The sequence below is a fragment of the Uloborus diversus genome, chromosome 1 (genome assembly GCF_026930045.1).
Source record: "Uloborus diversus isolate 005 chromosome 1, Udiv.v.3.1, whole genome shotgun sequence".
Classification (NCBI taxonomy): domain Eukaryota; kingdom Metazoa; phylum Arthropoda; class Arachnida; order Araneae; family Uloboridae; genus Uloborus; species Uloborus diversus.
In genome coordinates this window covers 59368418-59386801 of record NC_072731.1, presented here as the reverse complement: position 1 = coordinate 59386801, position 18384 = coordinate 59368418, and the positions used below count along the sequence as shown (strand labels likewise).

The following is an 18384-nucleotide window of genomic DNA, read 5'->3' as shown; positions in this document are numbered from 1 at the left end:
TTCCAACGAGATACGCACAATTTCGTATACGCTATATTAGATTCTTTACTTGTATACAAAAATAAACGTCGCAAGGTTAAACAAGTGAGGTACATTTTGGTGAAAAAAAAGAATTCTTCAAGAGGTATCGAACCCGGGATGTATTGTACGGGAATCCAGTACGCTGACCACATAGCCACCGAGCTGCTGCTGCCGAATCATCTCTACTAGTACATAAGCTACGCGTAAAACTTTAGAGGCTGTTTTCTCGGAATGTTCTGGCTAGTGCGCTTTGTGACTTTACTGTGTGGACACTCTTACGGGGCTCTACTAATCTGTGCTGATCCATAGTTGGTCGTAATTTTTACATTAGGAGACATATTGTTGTTGAGAAAATTTTAAACAACACCCTTAGAAACGAGCTGATGTGTGCATCACATGACTTCCTTTTACTCCAATTTAATGTCATTTTCCCATTATTGGCAGTTTTTTAATATGATTCAATAGTTTACTCTCTAAATATCACCAACAGTGGCCAAATTGAAACCAGATTTAAAAAAAAAAAAAAAAAATTAAAAAAATAGCCAAAACTTGGCGACCAAAAGACTGGCGATATATCGCCAAGCCTCCTCCAAATTATAACACCACGTGATTTTACATCGAAATTAACAATGATTTCCCCCCCAAAAGGGGCAAAAGACCCCCTTCGGAGCATACGAATGCAACATAAAAAGAAGGTGCACATCTAGACCCCACTAGGAGCCTACGTACCAAATTTCAACTTTCTAGGACATTCCGTTCTTGAGTTATGCGACATACATACACACATACGCACATACATACGTACATACAGACGTCACGAGAAAATTCGTTGTAAATAACTCGGGGATCGTCAAAATGGATATTTCGGATGCCTGTACGTTCCTAGGCACATATCCACGTGTGGTTGGGTTGAAAAAAAAACTTAACATTCATTTCGGGGTGAGCAAAATGGAAATTAAGGACGATTTTGGGGTGAAAATTTTTTCGCGAATACAATACTTCCTTTTTTGTAAAAGGAAGTAAAAACGAGAAGTACAACTATGCTATTGTACACTGTTCATAAATAGGTACTAAACAAACTCTTAGCTTATGTAGAACTGCTTCTACAGTTAAAAGTCTGAGAGGTAATAAGGACAAATGTTAGCACAAGGAACACAAAACCAGTAGTGTTGCTCTGTGGAGAGCTATCAAGCTGCTTGGTAGACATTACTGAGTGCTTAGAGCTGCTCTCTAAAGGATTCTACTAAAATATGTTTAATAATTGCATCCTGAAGGTTTACAGAGAACGTTGCATCTCTTTTTTCAGTTTAGGCCAAAGAAGGACCCTAAGGTCAAAATAGCATGCGTTTACGGTACTGAAATTCATAATTCATTCTGAATTCATAATTATGTATTCACGGGTAGGGAAGATTGTTGTACCTTCGGACACTATTGATTTCTAAGAATCTATTTTTAGAAGCCATGTTTTTGGTAATCTCTAATAATAACCTTCACCACTAAATGGTGCCATAGTAAAAATCAGCATCAAATGAGTAAAATTGACGATTTTGTGACAGAAAGAAAATTTCATGACTTAAAAGTAAATATTTGTTTATTTTTATTTCATTATCTGTCTTTGTATTTGTAAATTTAATCAACTGAATTTTATTTTGTTATAAAAGAGAAGTACTTTAAATAATTTGCTCATGAGAAAATAGTGATAGTTCATCTAAATTGACAGCATTTTGGTTTTTCTCAAACCACGTTTTGATTGTATGTACTTTGGGACATCTAAACATTTTGTACCTTAGGACACGTACCAAGGTACAACATACGCATGGTTCTTAGGAATGAAGATATATTTAGGAATATGGAACAATGTTCTAACCTTATGTAGTGTTTTGAACACATTTAATGCTATATAATAATTCATAATTCATTATTCATAATTCATTATTAAATATTCATAATTTAATTCACTACCATGAAAAAAAAAATTTTTGTTTTCTGGTGCAAAATGGGTTTAAGTATATGGCTGTTTCTTGAATCATGAAGACTTTTCCATAGTACAACAGGAACTGTCCCAAGGTACAATAGGATGAAATGCACAATATTTCATGTATTTTTGCCTTGGCCCTGGCTATAGGGCGGTAACTTACTGAATATACCTGCCTTGCCTTCAATATTAGAGTTGAACCGAACCATTGTTTCGGTCACTCGTCTGGTCAGTGCTAATTCTGTATTAGCTACCAGTTTGTTTGGCACTCTAGGCTTCCTTAAGAAGTTTTCCACCTCCGGCTCAGTCACTCCGTTGCCGGGGTGATGGGTGCTAATAAGCACGAAATTGCAGTTCGTGGCTGAAATTGACTGAGCTGGCTGTGTATTTCATGTACAAAAGGATGTTGCACCTTGGGACAGCATGGATGGCCGGCAACATTTTGTTTTCTAACTGTCTAAATTTTGAAAAATATATTGCATAGAAGTATATTGGGGTACTTTAATGGGACTTTTAGATTTTAAATTTCATTCAAAAATTTGACATTAAAAATTAAAATGTGAAAAGTGTCCCAAAGTACAACACTCTCCCCTATTTGGATCAAAATTCTGCTGAAGTTCTGAAAAAGTTTATAACTCAGTCAGAAATACATAGGCAAGAGCGTTGTTTTCATTTTTTAAAAAGGCATATCAAAATAAAACAATTTAAAGCAGTTTTTCAGAATGAAGTCGGTTACAATATTTTAGTAGATGAGCATTGTGGATATTTACGAAGACCGCTGAAAAAAACTTCTGTATGAATAATAGGACATCATATGTTTCCATTAATGAAAAATTTTGTTTCAAGCAACAACGACAAAAGATTATATTTTGACATTTTATTCTTAAACATTTTTTTCCTAAAATACCTTTAAAATGAAAATTTTTCTTGCCCATTACACAACTGGTTTGATTTTATCTTTCAGTATTTTCCCACGAAAAACGGTTATGACATATTTCTAACATTATCGTTTCGTTAAAAAAGCAACATCTGTTTGGTTTTCCGCCTGGAAACAATCTGGAAAAAAGATAGGGAATTTTTCAGTATAAAATAATTTCTCTTTCAGAACCACATTTGCTGAATAATTGTTTTATTTTTATTGGTAACGAGGTTTGCGGTAAACAATGAACGTGGTATTTGTGACGCTTTTTTGTTTGTTGCCCTTTATTTTTGCCCATCCTTTTGATGCAGATGATTCAGTTTGTCCACCCGAAAATGCAATAAGCCCGTGCACGTGTAATCCCGAAAGCAGACACGTTAGATGCGATGCTCTTGTATCCACCACAGACTTAAGAAATGCGTTTAAGAATTTAGCAGGGGGAAGTTACGAAGAAGTAAGTACATTTTGTACAACACTAATGTTTGATGATTTAAACTATATTGTATGCAGGTGTTTTCTAGTAAACAGCAATGACTTTTATGGTATTTCTCAAATTTTGCAAGTTATATTGAGGAAGAGATTTTTGAAGTATTTTATTTCGAAAATGTTAATGGTCTTTAGATTCATGAAATAGCCTCAATTGGAAAATACTGGGGTAATTTATTTAAAGTCACACACTTAAATAAAATGCTGGTAAACATAAGGATTTATTTAACAATATTTCCGGGGGGGGGGGGTTATCATTTTAATACTATCGAATTACTGAATTTTAAATAATATATATCGTTTTATATTTTAATGCTTGTGCGCTAGTGTTAGAAAATTATAGTGAATACTATTCATCGATTACACTCTTATGCGAGAGAAAAAAATCTCATGAACTAAAATATTTATTTGTATTAAGCAAAGCTAACCGAAAAAATCTACAAATTTTAAAAACGTATCAACATTTTTCTGTCTTTTACATAATGTGATGTTGTCAACTACGAATAACGTATCGTTTGCATTCTAATTTTAATTACTGGAAACAAGTTTTCGTCCGGCCCACGGTAGCCATTGTAGGATGAGTGTTGAACCCATGATAGGATACTCGTCGTGTAGTGTAGACAGCAGTATTAGAATTAATAAGCATAAATGCTTACTTTTCTCATTTTGTGAGATATCTTAAACAACGCAATTAAAGGAAGTATGTAGCTTAACACCTTATATGTTCTTCATCTATAATTAGTATAATCCAATGTTATATGGTGGGTTTTTCTGCTTTAGGAAATATCATTACTAATTATAAATTGACGTGTAAACACACAACTCCATTCAAAATGGTGGGTTTTTCTGCTTTAGGAAATATTATTACTAATTATAAATTGACGTGTGAAGACACAACTCCATTCAAAATACAGTTGAGTCCGCTTAATGGAATACCCAATTTTCCGCGAAAAATTATTCTAATAAGCGGAATATTAAATTAAACGGGATTAAAATAACAGACATAACGCTTAGGTACATTGAAAATGTATTACATTAAGCGGGATATTCTTTTATCCGATATTCTAATAAGCATGACTGTATTAGAATATATATGTTTAATAACACGAACTGCAACACACATACACATTGTTACAAAATCTATGAAGAAAGAACGAAAACGTTCTAGCTAAAGACTCAAGTTCCTAGCTTTCTTTCAGACGTCGTCTGGAGGAGAAAGTGGGCAACATAAAAGGTTTTTAACAAAAAGAAAGATGGTTCACATATCTGTACTGGTCGCCATTTTCACAACATGAGGAATTCAAGAAAATAGGATGCATACAGATTTTTCTATCTCTAACGGAATTGAAAGAAAACCTATTTAACGTGAGCAACGAAATACAGTCAAGTCTCGATTACCCGAAGCTTTATAACTCGAATATTCTTTTATCTTGAAGTTTTAAACTGGGTACCCTGGAAGTACCTTCCACTGAGTCTCTTGAGAAGGCTGCGTGATTTTCCCATATCTCGAACTACTAATAACTCGAAGGTTTTAAAGCGGTCCCTTGGGACTTTGAGTTATCAAGAGCTGACTGTACTATTATTCAAATCTGAAAAAATAATTACTTTTATGTGGTAGTATGTAACTATATGCATAATCTGCTCAGTGTGGAACATTACTACTTTCATGAAAAATATCCGTTTTCAGGTAGAAAGAAGAAAACAACATGACACTCTCTAACAGCATTTACAGCGAATTAACATCCACATTTGTTTTTATTTTATTTTCAGCTAATGATTCATTCATCCACCCTTCAATATATCCCACATGAAATCCAACAAGTACGATTTCAAAGACTATATATCAGGGAGTCTACTTTTGTTGATTTGTTTGATGCCCCTCCTACTACTCTGACCTCGTTGGAAGTAATACACATTGAGAAATCTAAACTTCTAAGGTAAGGTTTTTTTTTTTTTTTTTCAATGTCTTCATTATTTCTGTTATATTAGGTGAAGAACTAGCAGTTATTGTCGAGTGTTATGAAAGTCTACCTTTTTTTTTTTTTTTTCACTAAACGTATTAGGCTACTACTATTTGAACCAAAGCTATGTACAGCAAACTAATTTGAACATTTGGTTTGATCGGCATGGTGCGTCGAGGAATTTTTTCCCGTAATAGGTCTCGTAAATTGTAGAGTTTTATTCTGTTCATCTCACCAGAAAACCGCACGATCAAGGAAATTTTTAAAAAATCCAAATTGGTAGCATTTGGAAGAGCATCGTACAATATGTCTATGGCACAAAAGCTATGTGCCCTTGTGGGTTCGTTATCTAAATATGAGGGCTTAAAGTGTGCCGAAATTTTAAGTAAAGTCGCCACATTTAGCGAGTATCGTTCAAAAATGGAAGGTACGACGCGAATTCAACATCTGCATCTGACAAGACATCTCATTGCCATTTTTGATCTTTACCAAAGTGAGTGAAAGATGTTTTAAGTAAATACTTTACTTGGGGGTAACTACCGGCGAATGGGGGCGGAGTGGGGGCACAGACTGCTATATTAAAATTTTTAGGGGGTTGTTTTTGGGGATATTTTTCCCTCGTCTGGGGGTGTGCCTATTTTTATCGGACCTTCCATGTATGCGGAGGGGGGGGGGCACTATCGCCCCTGGAGGAAATAGGCAACCCTGCTTTACGTGTGTGAGTCAAAGTCAAGAACGACTTTCAAGCTCATCAAGTGGAAAGTTTTTCCAGAGATACGACAGCTTTAAAACAAGATTAAATTTAAGTTTTAGCTTATTATTGATATGAAAGCAGGCTCAAAACTTTAGGGGATCAGAAGGTGACAGTTGATCTTACTTATATTTAAAGAAAAAGTGTTTACATATACTTGCGAAAGTGTAGTATGATTGGAGAGGAGAACGCGGGGGAACGCCTCCACCGTCACCCGAAATATTTGGGGTTTTTTATTGTAAAAACAATGCAAATATAATGTTAATTGATTTCAAACCACTTTTCTCTCTCTTTCTCTTGGTGAGTACTCTAAACCCTAAAGTAAATTATAGCAATGTGTATGTTTTCCATTTTTTTTTCTTTTTGAGCAATCACGATTGCTTATTGTTCTCATTTGACCGTTTTTGGTGTCCGTGCCTTTTTCAACTTGGACCAGAAGCCGCGCAGCACCACCGCCCACCATCCTCTGCTGGTGGCGCGGCGCGGCTGCTCCGGTTTTGAGCTATCCAATCTCCTGGTCGGAGACGTCCATGTCCTACACACGCACGTTCACACACATACACACACACGACTTCACACACCTACACTCACACACGCCTACGTGCATACACACAGGTCTACGCACACACACAACTATGCACACGTAACCGATCAGGAGGAGAGGCAGACTTGGGGGGGGGGGGGGACAGGAGCCGTTTCTAGAAGCAATAACTCCAATGAGTAGGGTCCTGTCTCAGTTCGTGATTGCGAAAAACATAATTTGAATTCAAAATTTCAGAATTCAAATTAATTTTTTTTTTTTTTTTGCTTCTTTGTTGTGTTTTGTGCAGCAGCTTTAGTGTACAACCTTGTTCAGCTGGTTTCCTCTGAAAATTAAGCACGAAAAAAGCGTTATATCCAAACGTTTCTCTTTATGGAATTCGAAAAGCGTATCTTCTAATATCTCAAAAATTTATTTCTTTAAATACTGCGCTTTAACTTCTCACGGCAGAATTGACCCTTTCCCTAGTAAAATTTTAAGGAAACGGGCCGGATAAAAGAATATATTGGCATTTTAGTGTATTTTACTTTAGTACTTAAAGTGTTAATTACAATATTATTGATGCACAATATTTTAAATATTTCTTATTGTAGTTCTTATAAGTATTAATTATAAATATGTTTTTAAGTTTCTGAAAAAAGTTAATTTAGTATACTTAAAGCAATATAAATGAAAAAAAAAACGTCTAATTGAGAAATTTTAATTAGCAGATGGATGTTAAATAGAAATAAGATATATAGTAAAATATAAAAAAGAAGCCTGTCTAAAGGAGAAAAAATACACTACCGACTTTAACAAATATGATACTGAACAAAATAATGATTAAAAGATAGAAAATTATAGCACCAGGAACATTTCATCAATTTAAGTCTGGTACAGATATTGCAGCGGTCAAACTCCTCTGAAAAGCAAAATTGCCAAGGTTTTTGAAATGGAGGTGGCCTAGTTTGTAATAACCCAGACTTGTACCAGGCAAATTGTATCGGGCCCGAGTATTGTGGTGCACCAATCTGAAAAAGAATTAGTAATTGTAGTTTCATTGAAACAAAACGCGTAAAAAGTATTCCAGTATTTAGAAAAAAAAGTAAATAACATGAAATACGTTGTATATTTACGTTATAGCCACTTTAAAATTATTATTATTAAAGATATTTCTTGAAGCTGTTTACTACAAAAGAGACAAACAAAAAGTTAAACATAATATTAACCTACAGTAAAAATCAAATGTACTCGTAATAATTATCGCCGTTGAAAATCTTATTAATTTGAATAACATATAAGAAATACGAAGTAAAAAAAGAAAAAAAAAATTGGTTTTCTCTGTGAAGATAATCGTTCAGGATCTTTTAAAATATTTTACGTATTAAAAAAAAAATAATAAACGTCTCAGCAGAAACTGGTCTGGTGTTGATCTGAGGTATCTCAATCAAAGTTCCTGGTTAAAAAAACTATTTTTTCGGATCAGACAAACAACTCCGCAACACGCACATTACTTTCGAAGTGCCAATTTTGAAATTTTCGTCACAGTAATAACTTTATTATCGATTTATCTTACTTTTACCGAGATTGACCCTACTTTCATGCAAACTTCATTTCTATTTCAAAAAATGTTTTAATGTTTTTGTAGGACAGTTGACAGGCACGCAATACCTAAGATTAAGATCCTATTCCTCTAGTCTAGAAAAATAAAAGGATATGGTTACCGCGACGCTAACGCGTAAATTAATTTATAAAAAAGACGAAAAGCGCACGAAGTCGCTTTTCAACAGCCCATCAAGGAGCTTTACAAAGTTGATTTTACTAAAGAGAGAATCTTAAAGACTTACCATATTTACATTTCTTAAAATATTCATCGTTCCTATTTCTATTACAGAAAGAAATGGAGTCACTTCACACCACTTACCAGTTTAAGAGAGTTACGAATTTTGGATACTAGCGTCCGAGTTTTGGATGAAGACTTGGGTAAAAGTTTACCAAAGAGTCTCAAATCCCTTACTTTTCGTGGAACAGAAACGAGAACAATAAAACCAGGTATTTGAATGCTTAAGTACATTTTTGTACCTAATTTCATTTTTAAAACTGTTCTCCCTTGTAATATTCTCGTTAACTCTCTCGTTGATACAGTTTTCGATACATAAATGTAGTTTTCTTTAGCCTAGTTTTTTTTTTTTTTTTTTTTAATGTGGGTTTTTAATGTGTATTTGTTCATTAACAGTTTCAGCCTAAGTTTTTCGCTAAATTTGAAATTTTTATGTCTTCTGTTCCAATTAATTAAAAAAAATTGGAACAACCTCTTGTGTCGAAAAAGCAGCTCCTTCGAATGACATATAATATTAAGTTGTGTGGGGATTTTTTTTTTATGCCCTTATTAGACAATTTTCGGGACATTTCCGATTAAAACATTAATTTAAAAAATAATATGGTTTCAATTGAAAAAAAAAAAAACGCTCTGAGGTACAAAGCCCCGAGTTTCGAAGTAATTTCGTACAACATAACAAAGCTGAAGGTGCTATGGGGTCTCCTGGATGTGGGATAGTCCGACACGATTTCTCTGTTGTTACTTTCTTTTAATATAAAAATAATATTTTTATTGTATTTTAAACCATTAATTAGTTCTACCTCAATTAGGTTTATAAAATGTCCTAAACTGTATTAATTTGTAAACTTGACTTTGAATTTTACGAAAGGGTTTTCCACTGTTTCAGTGATGTAATTGATGTCTACACTCCTGTTTGGGAAAATTGCAACACCACGAAGGACTTCGCGAGTGAGCTGAAAATTGCAGGAAATATAAAGTCGGGCATGATATGCAAATGATTAGAATTGCAGACTGGTAGCGCATGCGTATGCTAAGTAGCGCCCTCTGAACGGCGGATCGAACCGAATATAAATAGACGGCTGTAGCGAGGCGTGTATGATTATCGTTGGTTATATGCTAGAGTAAACGTTAACTGAATCTTTACTGCGCCTCTTCGACGAAAGAAAGCGAAATTTGACCAAATTTCGGAGTTTGAACGGGGCAGAATTGTCGGCCTTCGTGAAGCTAGATTGTCTTATCGTGCAGTTGCCGCTCGTGTGCAGAGTAATAGCAGCACAATCATGCGTATTTGGAAGCAGTGGACGGATGAGGGTTGGACAGCTCGGAAATCCGCGAGTGGACCCCGAAATGTGACGTCAGTTCGTAATGACAGACACCTGGTGCGTATGGCGCTGACGGACCGCACAGCTTCTTCTAGACAATTGGCAGCACAGTGTTTAACAGCTACAAGTGTTTCATTGTGTGACTCATCAATTCGGAGACGTCTGCTGCAGCGTAGGCTGCGCGCAAGGATTCCTTTATACAGGATTTCTCTCACGCAAAACCATCGCCGCATGCGGTTACAACGAGCCAATGTGCATAGGAGCTGGCGTGCTGATTGGCAGCAGGTCGTCTTTTCTGACGAATCCCGCTTCAATTTGTGGCACCATGATGGCCGAATTCGTGTCAGGAGCTATGCCGGTGAACGGCACATTCTGGAGTGCATTATCGAACGCCATTTCTATCGAACGGGTATTCTGGACGAACACCCGGAGTTATGGTCTGGGGTGCCATAGCATATCACGGACGATTACAATTGCTACGAAGTGTGGGCAATTTTAACAGTACTCGATACGTAAGCGAAGTTTTACAGCCCTAAGCTATTCCTTTCCTGCAAGAATTGCCAGAGGCTGTATTCCAGCAGGATAATGCCCGTCCCCGTGTCGCCAGGACTGTCAAATCCTAATTTGATTCGCAGCAGGTACAGCTTCTTCCTTGGCCTGCTTATTCTCCGGATATGTCACCGATTGAACATGTGTGGGATTTCGTTGGGAGGCGTCTCGCTCGTGATCCTCGTCCTGTTGCTTCGACGGACGAACTTTGGCTGCGCATAAAAAAAATATGCAATACTCTTCCGCAGGCAGGTATTCAAACTTTGTTTCATTCCATGCCGAGTCGTGTAGCAGCTCTTACTGCGGCGCGTGGTGGCCGCACAAAATACTAATTTCTTTCTCTTTTATTGTTTGTTTGGTTTGAAAATGTAATCTTTTATTTGTATCATTACCACTCAACTGTGTATGTGTACTACTCAACTATGATGCTTCCTTTATGGTATTGCAATTTTCACAAACAGGAGTGTAAATATGACACCTTTGGCTCATCGTGTGAGGCATAAATTGCACATGTGTATTTCACTTATCCCATCTTCTTTTGCCTTACTGATATTTGCTGCTTACCGATAGAAGTTTAAATAGTCTTTTTCGTGTTTAGCTAATTTACGTTTAAAGCATAAATATTTTCAAGCAAATTGCAGCTTTTATCACATTTTTGAAAATTAGTTGATATATTTTTACGTAATATGCATAGCAATTTCAATGCCTGATTTTGCAAACTCAGTCACTCTATACTATATTTTGTTCATTGGAGATGGTTCCTCAAGTTTCAACCTCTCTGGACTCATTTTAGATTCTTTCAGTTTTCTTACGGTTCTTAGACTGAATAAAAATGTCAGAGACAATGTGGCGTTGTGAATGTCGCTTAAATGTTTACTCTGGTCATGTATTTCAGGTGCATTCCATGGTCTTGATAATATCGAAGCACTTGAAGTCAAAGATGCAGAATTGATCAACTTAAGAAGAGATATATTTCCGACACCATTCAACGTCGAAAGATTATCTTTCATGTAAGTTTTTTTTTTTACATTTTTTAAAAATATGTAGATGGATTTTTTTAAATATTTAAATTTAAAACTGTATTGGCACTCATTTTTATAAAGATTTTATTTTACATTCATATACGAAACTTTTAAATGCTCTCTCAACAAGCCTTAAAATGGGGCTCCAAAAATGTTTTTTCCGCGAGAATTAATATCATTAATGTGTGGTGTGTTATTGAGGTGCTTAATATAGTGACGTGCTGGATCGTTAAAATGATCCCTGGATGCGGATATGGATACGGATCAACTTTTTTTACCCAATTTAATTCCGATATAAGTGACAAACTGTCGTATGAATTTGAGGTTTGCACCATAATACTTCACAGGTTCAGGAGTTTTTATGATATCAGGAAAAAATGAAAAGGGGAAAAAAGGAAGAAAAAAAAAGGCTTTTCGCAGCCAGAGTGTCAGTATATGCTATGCTTGTAATTCTTCGTTTAGTAATTTTCATTCCTTTTTGCGTTTTCCCATGTCAACAGAAACGATTTAAAAGTTACTTTTAAATCTTTAATCCATCTTTCTTCTTCTTTTTTCCCCTTTTCATTCCCCCCCCCATGCTATAAATGTCATAAAAACTCTTGAACCCGTGAAGTATTATGGTGCAAACCGCAAATTCATACGACAATTTGTTGGTTTTCTATGATTTTTTTAAATATGTGAAGGACTTTTCGGATACCCTGTATATCGTGATATATATCTTGATATATATCGACTGATATATATATATCGGCGAAACCTGGTTCTAATGCAAATATTTTATCGATTTTAGTGAAAACAAGTTGATCACACTACCAAAAGACCTATTCACTCAAATGCCGAAACTGAAGGTGGTGGATTTACGCGTTAATGGACTCATCGAAGTACCTGAAGAAGCATTTGGAGAAACCGCATCTCAGCTTGATATCCTTTTGTTAGACGGTAAGTGTTAATTTGAACATCTCTAAAAACATTTCTGTCAGAAGTGAGATTCTTTGTGTCCTTTTTAACTATTTATTATCGTAGAAGGGAGGGGTGTAGAATTCTGAGAAAATGGGGACTACAAGCAGAAGATTTTAAAAGCTTACTGTCAAGAAGAATAAGGTATCGTTAAATGCAAGAATTAAATGAATACCTTCGTGAAAAATAAGTAAAAGGGAAAAAACTGTTAATAGGCCCTGTCAGGCACAGATAATTGCCTCTCAAATGTATAAAGAAGTATTCTGGCTAATTGTTTTCGTAGAAATTGATCTAAATGTCTTTAAATTTCACTTAAAAATTTAAAAGAGTAATTTTGCCCCCCTTTTCCCGAAAAACACATAGAACTTCGTGTGATGAGACATAAACATGCAGTTAAAATAGTTTTCATTAAACTGGAGCGAGTGTGCTACAAATTGTGCTCAAAATCTGGATCACGCGCTTTCATAGGCTCCCTGAAAATTTTTAAACAATGAAAGACAAGTGCATCTGCAGAATTATAATGAATAGGTATTCAAGTAATTTTATAGGTTCGTTTGAATTTCGTACAACAATTTGGCAAGTTCAACGAACCGAACCCCCCAAAACGGATTCAGTGCTGTCACAGCACTGAATCCGTCTCGGGGGGTTGCTGTCCAATGTAATATTTAAAAGAGTCGGTGGGTTCTGCTTAAACTCGTATGCTGGAGGTAGTCCCATCATATAGCTTGTTTATGCATATACACTATATCGCTAAAAGATAATTCCATCATTTTGAATCAAAAATAAATATACTATTCAGCAGCAAATTGAGAAAAACAACGAAAGTTTTTTTTTTTTATCATCCTTCATCGTAAATAACTGAAAATAAGCTATAAATTTCAGAAAAAAGTTAACAAAATCTGTAAAATTTATTGTTATATTTCGGTGAAAGTATAATTTACATTCACGAAGATGTAAGCATTTCTTTCAAAAACACCATTTTTATTTTCTTCTATATCTAATATATAGAAGAAAGTATTGGATTCGTGCAAATTTTCGAATTTCGAATTTTGACGGATTCAAACGTTTTGAGGTGTGCTGAGTCCATTTCGACTATTTTTGGAAAATGTCTGTCTGTGTGTGTGTGTGTGTGTGTGTGTGTGTGTGTGTGTATGTGTGTATGTGTGTGTGTCACGTCTGTGTGTGACCAGTTTTTTGTGGCCGCTCTACAGCAAAAACTACCGCATGAAATCGAACGAAATTTGGTACACATATGTGCCCCTATGTGAACTTGTGCCCATTGGTTTTTGGCGCGAATTCCTCCAAGGGGGGTGGAGCAATGGGACGTTTTTTGAGTTACGCGTGATTGCTTTTCCTCAGGAAGTAACAGGCGGAATCAAACAAAATTTGGTCCATATGTTGCCAGTAACAGGAACAGGTGCTGATTCAATTTTGGTGTCAATAACTCAAACGGGGGTTGAGCTATAGAACGTTTTTCGTCGTCAATTGTGACTGCTGTATCTCAAGAAATAATGAACGGAATGAAAGAAAAATTTATCAGCAAGTAGTCCTTAGTGGGTATAAGAGCTGATTTTATTTTGGTGTCAACAGCTAAGAAGGGGGTAGCGCAATCACCCGTTCTTTTTTTCCATTGTGAGTGCCCTATCTCAAGAAGTAATGCTACGTTCTGGTTGAAATTTGGAATATATGTGAATCCATATGTAAACAGGCTTTGGTTCAATTTTGACGCCAATCGCTCCAAGAGGTGTTGATTTTTTTTTTTTTTTTTTGAATAAAAATAGCTTTATTAATGCAACAATAAGAAAGATAAATCCTAATAGATTGTCGTCTGCGTATTTCCCGTAATTTAAATTGTATGGAAATGATCGGAAATATTATCGCAATGATTTAAAATTTTTAACTGTTGCCATCTTATGTTTGTTAACAAATAAAATATTTGTAATTAATTCAAGCAAGGCTTTTAAAATAACTTTCAATTTTTGCTCTTTGCTTTGCTTTTGCAATAATTCAGACATTTGGATGGTCGTCAAGTTTTTGCATGTGTAATTTTGTTTTCATTGGGAATATTGCTTCCTCGTCAAGCATGGGGAGGGATCAGAAAAAAAAGAAATATATAGAAGAAAGTTTCGTGATGGCCACAACATACTAGTTATTTGTAGGTTTTTGGCTCATAACAGGCAGAATTGTCCATTTAACCTTAACAATATTTCATAAAACTTGACAGCATACAATAAAAGTATAGAAGTAAAGTTTGAAATTAAAACATAAAAAATTTCATGAAATATGAATATTTGAAGAAATTCGATTTTCACTGCGCATGCACTAAAGATAACAATTTATAACCTTCTTAATTAAAAATCAAATGAGATCGCTCAACTCATAGTCGAATACCAGTTGAATATCGTGAAAATTTAAAAAGAAATCAGCGATTTAATGAGCGAATTTGAATAATTCTTGGACAAGAGACGAATCGTGAGGTATCGTTCGCAAAAAAAAAAAACTTTTTATAATGAATCACATTGAACGGTTTCAGGCAAGTGTTGCAAATTTGCGAACGACCCCTTTCGTCTTCTATCCATCAATAGCGATTTAATATGACGAATTATTGAAATTCGGCATTTGGCACATTAAATTGCTGATATCTATTTTAAATTTTTAATATATTGAACTAACTTTTATTAGAAGTTGAGGGAACTACTTCGGTTTTAAATTATGAAAGTTATAAATTTATATCTATAATGCATTCGTAGTGAAAAGTCGATTGCTTTAAACGTTCATAATTCTCTAATTTTCAATATTTCGACTTCAAATTTTAGTATTATGTTTCTTTTGTACGCTGTCAAATATTCTGAAAGTTTAATATGGGGAAACAGAAAATCTGCGTGGTATGCAAAAACTTTTTTTTTTTTTTTTTTTTTTTTGTATTTTTGAAAGAAATGCTTATATCTTCGTGAATACAAGTGAAACTCTAAAAAAAATTATAAAAATAAATTTTACACTATAAGTGTAATTTTTTCTGAAATGTATAGCTTATTTCCAGCTATTTACGATGAAAGATTATCAAAAACCTCTTTTTGTTTTCTCAATTTGTTGTTGGTCCATTAAATACATGAGTGATTTGATTGTTATTGGAAAGTGACAGCTGGAGCATACCTTTTATGTGAAGAAAGTTACAGAACAATTAGTCTCCTATTTCTCGAAAAATCCGTCAAAACGTGAAATTTTGAAAGTGTCCCAGTACTTTTGGTGATTTAGTGTATAAGACTAGCAAAGTTTAGTTCGGGTTAGTATGACATACTTAGCAGACTTTTGTCGCATAGTCTGAAGCCTTTGCATAGTAGTTGTGTCTGAATAATGCCTGAGAAAACTAAGAGTGTGAGTTATGTATGTTTCATATTAGTTTTTTTCAATGCAGGAGATCTTGCTCTTCAACTTTGTAAACGCCATGAAAATGATGGCAATTTATTAAGAGATAGGGGGAAAAGGGGGCCCATGTGAACATTTTTTTTTTTTCATTTCTTCATTTTTCAAAGATATTATCAATTTACAAACGCAAAAGTGTCTCCATGATTGAATAAACTTTTCTTTGTGTCATGGATTTTTTATGGATGTGAAAATAGTGATAAATGTTATGGGAAAATAATATTTATAAATATTATAGGAAAATAATATTTATAAATATTTACATTTTTTAACACTTACAATATGCTACACTAATAATAATATTACGGAGAGTGGCAATGGGATCTGTTCACTAGTGCCCCTAAATGTTGCGTTCACAAGTGCCACATCTCTACTTTAGAGCAAACTCGCAAAAATAAAGAATTATTAATTTACTTAAAAAAATTTTAACATTTCCATAAATTTACTTGAATGTAGAAACAATGGTTCGTAATTCTTAGTTATGACGTGAAGAAACAGTGATAAAATTTTTTCAATGCCTGCAAAAACAAAGAAGTTGCCAACACAGAAACATAAAATGGCTCATTGCTCTAAATATTTGTCCAAGAGGTACAACTGGTACCTTTCTTTATTTGAGAAAATTTTCAGATTTTTTGCTTGAAGTGATATTTGTAAAACAGACCATGCTTACATGTCTAGTGTTCACACTAGCCCCCATTTCCCCTACCTAGTAAACGAACTTATTACGTCCAATAGGGTGACGATAATGGGGTCGTTTCCAAAATTTTAAAAGTATTTTTTTCTGAAAGAACATGCTTTAAAACATAGGATCTAACCATTTTTTAAATAATTCGTTTACGTTTACTATTTTAAAAAAAATTACTTAAATCGGTGATCTTTCATTGTTTACATTTCTTGCCGATGACATCACAAATGATGAAATGCCATTCAGTGTTGCCATTCAGAGTGCAAAATATTTAATTCGCATCTTTACTCACGTGTATTGGCAACGATAGGGTTGATAGCAAGCGTAGAGCGCAATTTTAATTCGCTGCTTGATTATCATAACGTGGAAACGTAGTAGAAAGATGTGGCAAAGTGCATCATTTGTGACGTCATGAAGACCACACCTTGTTTGAAAAATCGGACATTTTAAAAAATTAATTTAAAAAATAACTATTGGGAAAATGCAAGTATTTTTTAGGCCCCTTTTTTTTTTTTCGTTCATTATACTATTTCAATGACTAAAAGTAGTACTTTTGACTGAACGAAACCACTCCATTGGCCTAACCGTCGAGAAACACCTGTACAATTTAATCATGATTCCGAAGGAGAAGGAATTACTTTTTCCAGCTAGTTAAATAATTTGTGTGATGCAATTATCTATTTTTAATTTTTTTAACAACTTATGTAGCTGTTGTCCTTTTTTTTTTCTAGTTAATCCACTGAAGTGTGATTGTACTCTTGAATGGTTAGTGAAAAATGGGCCGGAAGTGAGATCTGGAATTTGTGAATCTCCTGTGGAAATGAAAGGGAAAAGGTTAAGCACATTAACAACAGATGACTTTGAATGCTAAAAATGGTTCTGAAGTGGAAAACTGCTGCATAACAAAATACATATGTGGGGGGGGGGGGGAATCATGTAACAGCTGAAAAATAAATAAGTACAAATAAAGAAACTTATTACGTAAGATTTTTTAAATAAGTGTCGTTTCTCTTTTTTGAGCTTTGTAGACATGTCTAGCTGCTTATAATGAATGCTAAAAGAAAGTTTGGAAATGAAAAAACAGTGCTGATTTGAAATGCTTTATGGAAAAATACATTATCTCTGAACGAAAGAGGGGAAAATTGCATTCCAATATTATGACTCAGTTACTTTTGATAACTTGGTTTTCATGTTTTCAGCTCTGTAAACATGTATTATCACTCGTAATACGTAAGTATTATCACTCGTAATACGTAAATGAAGTTTAGAACTGTTTCTTTTGAGTACACAAAATTCATTTTTGAAGACATAATAGCTCAGTATCAGTATACATTTCATCTGAAGTATACAAAATCTAGCACTTATGCATCGTCTTAAAAACAACTTACATTAACTTTGACAATCTTAAAAAACTTTAATAATACTTCAAAAAATATTTCCTTTTGAGTATACACAAGTGAATTTTAGTTTATAGAAATTATTTTTCCTTTCCTTCTACTTGCAACTACTGGTACATTTCTTTTACAGGTACATTTTGTATCACATAAATGAATCATTATGCTGGATAGTATACAATGAAATTGTAAGCAACAACAATTATGTCGCTATTGTTTGACTTCAATTGAGTTCTGTTCATAAATGTCAGAATAAAAGTAATGCGCATGTCCCAGACTATAAGCGTCAGTCTTATTGCTGTTGCTTGAGTCTAAACGAAATTGTGTATTAAAATTGAAAATGTTATTGTACAAGAATAATAATGGTTATATGAAGTGGGTCGATAGTAAATTAACTCCTTACCTGTCGAGCAAAACGTACAAGATTTAGTCCCCCATGCCATTGTTGTTTACACCTGCAAGCGTAATAATGCGATTTGTTCGGAGGACAATAAGTGCAAGTTTTGCTGTCTAAGAACCAATTACTTTCACAAAATAAAGACTAAGAAAAGAAACTAAA

The 18384-nt window shown here is 34.4% G+C and overlaps 1 protein-coding gene across 1 annotated transcript; it reads left to right on the top strand.

The window, feature by feature from the left end:
* The first annotated feature begins 3117 nt into the window (after window positions 1-3117).
* On the top strand, window positions 3118-17356 carry LOC129234589 (slit homolog 1 protein-like). The gene is made up of 6 exons (XM_054868613.1): window positions 3118-3369; window positions 5172-5338; window positions 8528-8685; window positions 11240-11354; window positions 12157-12305; window positions 17163-17356. Exons 1-6 carry the CDS (start codon window positions 3160-3162, stop codon window positions 17300-17302), a joined length of 939 nt encoding a protein of 312 aa, XP_054724588.1. The 5' UTR covers window positions 3118-3159; the 3' UTR covers window positions 17303-17356.
* Window positions 17357-18384: the final 1028 nt, after the last annotated feature.

Excerpts from the sequence above, each read along its gene's own strand:
- LOC129234589 (XM_054868613.1), top strand. The coding sequence starts at position 3,160 with ATGAACGTGGTATTTGTGACGCTTTTTTGTTTGTTGCCCTTTATTTTT. Across the intron at positions 3,370-5,171 it reads CAGGGGGAAGTTACGAAGAA|CTAATGATTCATTCATCCAC; the intron begins GTAAGTACATTT and ends TTTTATTTTCAG. Across the intron at positions 12,306-17,162 it reads TGATATCCTTTTGTTAGACG|TTAATCCACTGAAGTGTGAT; the intron begins GTAAGTGTTAAT and ends TTTTTTTTCTAG.